Source organism: Labrus bergylta, chromosome 7 (genome assembly GCF_963930695.1).
Source record: "Labrus bergylta chromosome 7, fLabBer1.1, whole genome shotgun sequence".
Lineage (NCBI taxonomy): Eukaryota > Metazoa > Chordata > Actinopteri > Labriformes > Labridae > Labrus > Labrus bergylta.
The window spans coordinates 30,008,446-30,018,226 of NC_089201.1; the positions used below are offsets into that span (position 1 = coordinate 30,008,446).

Consider the following 9,781-nt stretch of genomic DNA (forward strand, 5'->3'; position numbering starts at 1 on the left):
GCTAAAAAAAAAAAAAAAAAACTTGTTTACTGAAAGATATTCTGAAATACTGTCAAATAAACTCTTGACATGGTGTAAAAATGTGATTTTCCAGAGATTGTTTCACTTCAAAGCACAACAAAAAGTAGCAAAAGCAGTTTATTGAAAACAAAAAGACTTAATGATTGATTCAGTTCACCTGGGCTGGAAGGGAAGCTGCTTTTGTGTTACTCAGAAATAATATCAACGTTTTGGTGGAAAAGCTATGGAAGCCCGTTTCTGCCAGTTAAAAGAATTAAAATGAAAAGTTGGCTTTGTTGAGATTTTTTAAGTTTTCGAAATTATGAGATAAAAAGTCAAAATTTTCTCTTTGTTTATCGTGTCCCTTGCTCAAGTGGTTTATTCCGTGACTTCTGCTCCAGGGGCCTGTATGTACACGACTTGAATGTAGTCTTCAATGTGACCGCGATGCATCCTTGAATGTCATAATTATGACTTTATATGATCAAAAAAGAAATCTCAACAAAGCCATGTTTTCATTTATATTTTTTTAACTGGCAGAAATGGACTTCCATAAAAAGCAGCTTGTGTTCAGAACAAGTCACATGAAGACAAATCCAATTCAATATTTAATTTCCTTTTTTTTTTCTTTTTTACACACCAAATAATTCAGAAAAATATTCAACATATAACACAATGAAAGAAATGGTGTTATCCCCAGTAAGGCTATTTCAAAGACAATGCCAATTAACCAAGAATTCAAAAACAACTTGAAAGTGAATTTTATTTAAATAAATCAGTCTCATATTTGCAGCAGTCCTTTCCACATTAGAACGCTAATGGAACTATTTTAAACCCTGAAAGCCTTGCGGTCCCACACAGGGTTTTTTTTTTTTTTTTTTTTTTTTTTTTTTTTAACTATGGCTGAAGAGGGGTCGTCACAGTCTGAGCTAAAAGTTTCACCAAATTACAGACAGAATCAGAAAAAAAAGAAACAAGTACATGATCCTGAGAAAAGGTCTGATATCAGGTGCGATCTACTTCCTGTCCAGCAGTCCAGAGGGGTTTACTATGAAGCAGGATTTGCTGGTATGAAGGCGCCTTCAGGGTGCTATGGTAACTGATGCTCTCCGGAGCAGGTAAGAGAAGAACCGCTATGACACACGGCCTACTGACCAATCAGATCGTTTGAATCGTAAGCCCTGTGAGGTGACTGAGAGGAAGGAGAGAGAACAAGTCTGTCTTTTGTTTCCGATTGTTTATACCAAAAAATGTGTTCATGGACGATATTATTAATGCTTTAAAATCTTCTTAAAACCACTGAAGCCTTCTCCTTTTGTACGATATCAACTGAAATGAATCCATCACTTCCAGTCATGTTTTCATTTGTATAAGCCTCATATCAGCTGAAATATGACCACTTAAAATGTCAGACATGCTACATATGAGATGAGAACACATATTTTAAGGGGAGTTATAAGATATTTTCCCATATCTTCCTGCATTGTCGCTGTAGCTGTGTTTATTTTAGTCTGGATAATAAACTTTGCTCTGAGGTGAAATATGAAGATTTGCTGAGGCAGCACTTGTTCATATTTGTGACAAAGTTATAAGAAGCGAACACCACCCCCCCTTCTATGTGAATGCGCTCTTATAGACTCTGGGTTGACCTATCAGGTTCAGGCTCATGTGACCGTTAAGCATGATCTCATTTGTCGGAGGCTCGAGATGCCAGGTAACCAGAAAAATGTCCCCGGGTATTTTAAACTTGCTTTGCATTTCAGGCTCATGACGCAGCTTTCCAAGTGTCGGATCATCTGGTGGCTGTATTGATTGTTTGACTTAACTGACATTTCTGAAGTGTTCATGCACCCTAAAACAATATAAAATATTTACATTGTTCTTAACAAAGCAGGTATATAAAACAACTTGTAAACATTTCCCCCAGTATCTCATACTGTCCAGTGTTGGCAGAGCAAAGATGGCGGTCTTTATGACTGAGTGGAGTTCTCTGATGGAGCGGGTGTTTCATCAGGTCTCTGTTGAACCACGGGAGGCTCCTGAACAAAATGAAAAAACACAATCATTAAAAAAACATGAATTTAAACTGCATGTCATCAACACGTTTAACAGCAGCGTTATTGGCTCACCTTCAGACGTTTGTAGATCCCCATTTGGAAACGACAGCAAATCACATCAAGCACGGATCCCAGCGCAGCATGAAGCATGCCTAAGGAGAAAAAAACATGTGCTGAAGCTGAGTGAGAAGAAGTGAGTAATGTTTGTTTATGATGAGGACTGAAATAAGAATCAGTGTATTAACTGTTAGCTGTGACAGGTCAAAACTTTAGATCACCCTGAAAGTCTGAATGTGATGTTTCACACTTAAATATAACATAAATCAAGTATCTCCTCTGAAAATAACTCTGTGAGTCATGACTGTCTACAATGGGTGTAACACCCGAGTCCCACTGTCTGTGATGTTTTCAGAGTTTTCAGAGTCCTATCTTCACTTTGTTTACATCGCCTGGACGGCCGGCTGACTCCTCCCCTCGTGTATAAAAGTTGTTTAATTGAGGGACTAGAGAAAAGAAGAATAACATACTGTACTCACTGCTTAACTGTGTTTCTAGATCACGCTCATTTCAGGTAAATTTACATGCAGTGTGAAGATACCAGCATAATAAAGATCGCTACCATTAGCATGCTAACACAACAATGCAGCGCGAGTTGTTTTGGTTTCATGCTGGTGCTCAAGGGCGACATCTGCTGGATCAAAAAAAAAAAAATCACATATAAAGCCTTTAAATGGAGAATATTCAGGGATTCATGTTTGATTATTATTTCTGTCAGAGTGTTACAGTTCTCTCTCTGTGTAAATAAAAGAAGTTGTAGGCAGACTGATCGTGGTGTAAACCTCCTTCATGCCCCCTGGGAGGCTCAACACAAACAGGAATGTTTGGAGAATAGTGAAGAGCTGTGCTCCACATCACTCGAGGCGTTCAGAGGATGTTTCTGTCACTAACAGCTTCCAAAGCCGTCACTCAGTGCAACAACTCCTCCTCATGTTTCTCTCTTTTCTCACTTACAGTGTTCACAGACATGTTTTTAAAGCTTCTTCACATAGGCCTCAAAACACAGTTGTTAAAGAAAGCCAACCTAGATGTGTTTGTTATTTGTCTTGAGAAGTTAATAAACTGGTTTAATATCCAAGTGTGAAACCAAATCATGCAGCAGCTGTAGACTCCATTACTATGTATCTGATGTCAGTAAATCCATGCAAACATTTTTGAAAGTGAAGTATAACTAAACTAAATCACACTACTCACTCAGCCAAAGAACAGAAAGAGAGAAAAGCTGTTTCTGGTTGAACCTGAGGTGATCAGTGTTTGTGTTATTAGTGATATAGATTTACAACAAGGCGATGAAAAATATCACCTTATCAAATATCAATATCGAAGGTATAAGACCTTTTATTAGAACATAAAGATGTATCAGTGCCTTCGATCTGAGCTGACTCTTCCTGGAGTGTTTCTTTGTATGGCCTCCTAGAACTTAGAAAATCCTTTAACGAGTGCGTTTCACATTATTCCAAGCCCACTGTTGGATTACTGTGTAAAAGTTAAAAACTGTGTCTAAGAACGAGTCAGGCTACAGAAGTGATAGATGACGACAGCGTGCTCATGATGAGGCTGAGACCAGAACTCAGGGGGGTCTGAGGGTTTCTCACGCAGGATTCATTTTGATTTCAAGCTCTATTTTGATTTCATTTTATGCACTTGAGGCACTTTATTTACAGTAATAATCTTAATAAAAACAAGTAATAATAAATAATTAAAAATAACTACTTTACTTTTATAGAGAGAGCATTAAACAATTATTGTAAATATTTGACATTTCTGTGAATTTTGGTTTCAATTTGTTCCATGAATCATTTTTAAATGATTATTCATATATGTAGTGGTAGTAGAGCCGTTAGTTTAATGTCATATTGCAAACATGTTTTACAACAATCAGAATGTAATCAGAGTTGTCTACCTCTCTCCTGCGTATCCCTTTCTCTTTCTTCCCTCTCTCTCATCATCTCTGCTGTTTCTCTCTCTATATATATTTTCATCTTCTGCATCTGTCCGTCTGTCTGTCCTGAAAGCAGTCAGCACTTAAGAGTCTGACCTAACCATGATAAAGCTCCAGCTGGTACGTGAGAAGATGCTCCTGACACATATTGAAACAACAACAACAACAACATTCTGAGACAGAGTTTTTGTACCTGTGGTTGAGAAAATGCCTCCGATGATGCCGCAGAGTCTGATGAGAAACTTCCAGAGAGGCATGTGTTGCTCTGTGACTTTGACCATCAGAGAGCTGATGTCGTATTTCATGAAGATCCCTGAGATTCCATGGCTGCCTATGGCGTGGTTTATTACCCGGTCCTGCAGAAACAGAGAAAAGAGGAACACATTACAGACTCACCAAAACTGATTCATGACTCACTTTACAAACACACAGTAACGTACCCGCTCAGTGACAGAGAACTGATGTGTTTCTGCAGACACCTTGTAGGTGTTCAGTTTGGTGGGCACGATGGTGATGAAGTACTGAAACATGTGGCCAGCTGAAGATAAACACAAATGTCTTGTCAGTTTGTTTATTTTCTCTGAAACTATTTTTTAAATGCTGGATAAAAACAAAAATCAGTGCAATTTGTGTTGTCAAGATGTGTGTTGGATCACACAGACGTACAAACAGGAGTGAGTTTCTCTGTGCCATCCAAAGGGCTGATGATCCCGGGGATAGCTTCTCCAAAGGACAGGTGGTCGATCCGGTGTGAGAAGTTATATGCTGTAACAAGGTGCAACGTGCAAACAGATTATTTATTATATTATTAGATTTATTATAAACAACATGAGAATACAGCAACAAGATTATTGAAGTAAAAATCTTAACATCATTATCATGTCAGTAAAGGATCAGCGAGAAACATAAGGTGCACGAGGTTATGCTCTTATCACAAATAAGTCACTGTCTCGCCTCCAGCTGGTCCAAAATGCAGCAGCGAGGCTTCTTACTGGTTGTAACAGACGACATCACATCACTCCAATTTGAGCTTCATTACACTGGCTTCCTGTACGTTTCAGAATCGATTTTAAGATTTTACACTTTACTTTTAAAGCACAGACGGGGCTGGCTCCAAGCTATATAACAGAGCTACTTAAGATTAAGATTTACTTTTATTGAAATTGAATTTCAGTTTTTACACTCTGTACTCATGCAACACACACATAGGCTGAAGTATATACACACATGCACACAAACAGGATCCTATGGACATGCACTAAGGGAGAGATGTCAGGACTTGCTTTGCTCAAGAGCACCTCAGCAGTGCTCAGAAGGTGATCTGGCACTTCTCCAGCTACCAGACCAACTTCCATGCTTGGTCCACACCGGGATTTGAAACGGCGCCCCTCCGGTTCCCAACCCAAGTCCCTACAGACTGAGCTACTGCCGCCCCACTATTACTACTACTGACCCCATATGAGCCAGCCCGCAGTCTTAGATCCTCAGCTGGGGGCCTCCTGGTCGTTCCAAAGTCGAGACTTAAAACTAAAGGTGACCGGGCCTTTTCAGTCAGGGCCCCTCGACTTTGGAACAACCTCCCTGAGGAGATAAGACTCACAGACTCCCTCAATTCTTTTATTCTTATCTTAACTCCTCTTGTGTTTTAACTTGGTAATTTTTTATCTTACTTTGTCTATTTATGTTTTATATTTATATTTACTTTTTATTTTTTATTAATATTATAGTTTTTTTAATATAATTTATTCACTTGTTTCTATTTCTCTTCCTGCTCTTACCTTCTTATTGCTGTTCTCTTTTTATTTTATTTTATCTCTTTTAGTTTCTTACATCTTTTTAAATCTTTGGTTCCGTTGGTCTCAGCTCGTGTTGTTGGGTTCTTGTCATGGTTCTTGTGATGGTTCTTGTGATGGTTCTTGTGATTGTTCTTGTGATGGTTCTTATGATGGTTCTTGTGATGGTTCTTGTGATGGTTCTTGTGATTGTTCTTGTGATGGTTCTTATGATGGTTCTTGTGATGGTTCTTGTGATGGTTCTTGTGTTGCCTGGGTTCTTGTGATGGTTCTTATGATGGTTCTTGTGATTGTTCTTGTGATGGTTCTTGTGATGGTTCTTGTGATGGTTCTTGTGATGGTTCTTGTGATGGTTCTTGTGATTGTTCTTGTGATGGTTCTTATGATGGTTCTTGTGATGGTTCTTGTGATGGTTCTTGTGTTGCCTGGGTTCTTGTGATGGTTCTTATGATGGTTCTTGTGATTGTTCTTGTGATGGTTCTTGTGATGGTTCTTGTGATGGTTCTTGTGATGGTTCTTGTGATGGTTCTTGTGATTGTTCTTGTAATGGTTCTTGTGATGGTTCTCGTGTTGGTTCTCGTGATGGTTCTTGTGATGGTTCTTATGATGGTTCTTGTGATGGTTCTTATGATGGTTCTCGTGATGGTTCTTGTGATGGTTCTTGTGATGGTTCTTATGATGGTTCTTGTCATGGTTCTCGTGATGGTTCTTGTGATGGTTCTTGTGATGGTTCTTGTGATGGTTCTTGTGATGGTTCTTATGATGGTTCTTGTGATGGTTCTTGTGATGGTCGGGTTATATATGTCTGTTGGGTATCGTGCACTTTGGGTTCTTTTCTGTTGAATTGTATTTAATTATTTTTAGTATTTTGTATTTGTTATGTTGTTGTTGTTGTTTATGTTCTTCTGTGTTTGGTTTAGTTTGTTCTTGTTTTTGCTGTTTGTCAAAGCACTTTGTAAACCTGTGTTTTATAAATAAAGTTATTATTAATATAAAGATAAGGTGGAAATAAAAAGCACTCACAGTCATCGCTAAGGAGAGCAGATAGATGTGCATGACCTCTGGGATGAGGGATGGACCTGCAGGGAGAAAAGTTTAGATTAAAGTCTGAGTGTCTGACTTTACAAAGATATCTCATGGTGTGATGTAATTCATGTGTTCAGGTAGATACATACTTGCCAACAGTAATGTGGAAATTTCCTGCCACCTTGTTGACATACATGTGTCCGTGTATCCTGCAGGCACTAAAGGAAGTCGAGTCGCCCTCGCTGTGGAGAAAAGGAGACAACACAAGGTCCATTTCTAAGTGGGATAAAACACTTCCTTATCGTCTTCTATTTGATCATTTTAACATTCTCCTGAGAACACTTTACCCTTTAGATGGAGCAGGAGGAGATCCTTCAACTGCAGCCTTAAAGAGAACATCCTGGAGAGCGTGCTCCACCCGCACACGATCCTGAAAGCGCAGCACCTCCCTAAAGGTGAGGAGGCAGAAAAGTTAAGGAATAAAAACTGTAACAACACAAAACCAATTCCAACCTACTATCAATATTTACAACATGATGAGAAGATGAACCTGATTATTAGTGCTCCAATAATCAGGTTGAACCAGTAGTCCCATGTTTACTTTTAAGGCTTAGTTAGCAAATAGTTTCTGGTGTCCTTGTAGTTTCTTGCAAGTCTGCTGATTGAATGCGCTTTATCAAAACTACAGACCTCCGGTTTGTCACATAATGACACTGAAATTTCAATTGAAAATAGCAAAAAAAATCTGAATTCTGTAAAGAAAAAAAAAGACCAGCACGTTCTTTTAGGGAGTGTTCATAAATACATGCCTGGTGGAGTTTATGTATAACAAGGTCAAAATCTTACATTTGCCATAAAGTCTGCTGTGGTGTGAGCTCAAAATTGACCTAAACATGAGACAGAACAAAACTGTGAGCTCAACATGGACACACAAAACATGATTTCTTTTAATATTATTATTATTATTATTAGAAATTGTAGATGCTCATACTCACTGGTTCATATTTCAAACCCTCGTTAAATACCATCGTCTCTGCTAGATCCAGGACATCTGCACCGATGTCTGCATTCAACCATACGAGAGTTAAAAACGTTCACAGCCATCACAAACCAAAATACATCAGAATCTGAATCAGAATCAGAATCTGAATCAGAATCAGAATCTGGGTTTATTGCCAAGTACATTTACACATACAAGGAATTTGACTTGGTGTATTGGTGCTAAACAATTAACAAGGAAATAAAGCAGAACTAGAAACAACTTCAATAATACAGAATAAGAAGATATTACAATATATAAAATAGAATTTAAAAATGTCAAATATCAAATATAAAAAACACAAAATGTACAAAAGGTGTGATGTAGGAGCTGTGAAGTGGACTATGAGAAAAAATCTTACATTACAAACAAAAAGACATTAGAAGTTGATTTTGAGCTTACGTTGACATCTCATGGCCACTGTGATGTCGATATTTATCCTCAGTTTACTGTAAGTTAAAAGAGGACACAGTCAGGAAACAAACAGAGGAATAATATGTCTGTTGTGTATCGTGCACTTTGGGTTCTTTTCTGTTGAATTGTATTTAATTATTTTTAGTATTTTACATTTGTTATGTTCTTGTTGTTGTTTATGTTCTTCTGTGTTTGGTTTAGTTTGTTCTTGTTTTTGCTGTTTGTCAAAGCACTTTGTAAACCTGTGTTTTTAAAAGGTGCTGTATAAATAAAGATGAGACTCAACACATCCACAAGTATAGAGTAACGAAATGAGGTTTGGCATCTCACCAGAAGTACAACAAGCAGAAAGTGCAAGAATCTGTGCTATGTACAAGTAATTACAACATTTACAGATGTAGACAAAAAAGTGAATTATTGTGTATATAAGGCTGGATTAATGGGATGCAATAAATAAATGCTATAAATATAAGTATATTTTTAGGATTATAATAATTAGTATTATTTTGAGTTCTTTTCTTTTTGCCCCCTGGTATAGTTATGTTATTGTAATTTATGTGTCTGCATGTGTATGTATGGGTGGGGGGGGGGGGTATGTGTCCTGCTACCAAAAAAAGAATTGTCCTTCATGATTATTGTATCATGATACCTGTTAATTTAACACACACACACACACACACACACACACACACACACACACACACACACACACACACACACACACACACACACACACACACACACACACACACACACACACACACACACACACACACACACACACACACACACACACACACACACACACACACACACACACACACACGTTACCTGCTGAAGTCTCTGTCCACTTCATACTCATAACTCATCCAGGTGTCTCTGTACACAAAGAACTCCAGGAAGGACAGAGCAGCCATGAGGCTGAAGGCGAGCAGGGACACTAAGACAGACAGTTTAAAAAATAAACATTAAATGAACTCCTAAAAGACAGAAGGAGGAAGAGGAGTGTGTGTGTGTGTGTGTGTGTGTGTGTGTGTGTACCTGTCCCTCCGCTGACTGAAGACTCCACATAACTGTCGGGCACTTTGGGGAAAGCGTCCAGCTCCTTCACCAGAGTCAGAGCCTTCTTCTTCGTCAGTCTCCTCATGTTACAGTCTGTGGTGACTTCTTCATAAGACTCAACATTTACCAGAAACCGGGTCCTGATGGTCCTGATGGTCCTGATGGTCTTGATGGTCTTTATGCATTCAGTATTCCGACTTCTTCTTTTCTTCTTCGTCTTCTTCTTCGTCTTTGGGTATAACGGTATCTGACATCTAAGAAGTTGCATTACTGCCACCTGCTGGATTTAACAACTCGCCCTGTTAATAACACGCTTAGACCAAACAGTTGTAAATAGATAATTACTAAAGTATCTTCAGTTATCTCCTTCACCGATCATTTTAAGATCTCT

The 9,781-nt window shown here is 38.4% G+C and overlaps 1 protein-coding gene across 1 annotated transcript; it reads right to left on the minus strand.

The window, feature by feature from the left end:
• Positions 1-120: 120 nt before the first annotated feature.
• Positions 121-9,673, minus strand: LOC136179732 (endoplasmic reticulum-Golgi intermediate compartment protein 2-like). Its single transcript, XM_065957368.1, has 13 exons — positions 9,370-9,673; positions 9,160-9,268; positions 8,317-8,363; positions 7,871-7,938; positions 7,722-7,762; positions 7,223-7,324; positions 7,025-7,117; positions 6,873-6,928; positions 4,723-4,821; positions 4,497-4,594; positions 4,250-4,412; positions 2,130-2,209; positions 121-2,039 (listed from the first exon to the last, which is right to left on the minus strand). The coding sequence occupies exons 1-13, from the start codon at positions 9,656-9,658 to the stop codon at positions 1,971-1,973; spliced, it is 1,314 nt and encodes a 437-aa protein (XP_065813440.1). The 5' UTR covers positions 9,659-9,673; the 3' UTR covers positions 121-1,970.
• Positions 9,674-9,781: the final 108 nt, after the last annotated feature.

Bases quoted from the DNA above. Each gene is read 5' to 3' on its own strand.
- LOC136179732 (XM_065957368.1), bottom strand. From the start codon at position 9,658: ATGCAACTTCTTAGATGTCAGATACCGTTATACCCAAAGACGAAGAAG. The intron at 8,364-9,159 runs GTAACGTGTGTG...TTTAACTTACAG, and splicing joins GTGGACAGAGACTTCAGCAG to TAAACTGAGGATAAATATCG. The intron at 7,939-8,316 runs GTAAGCTCAAAA...GGTTGAATGCAG, and splicing joins AGTGGCCATGAGATGTCAAC to ACATCGGTGCAGATGTCCTG.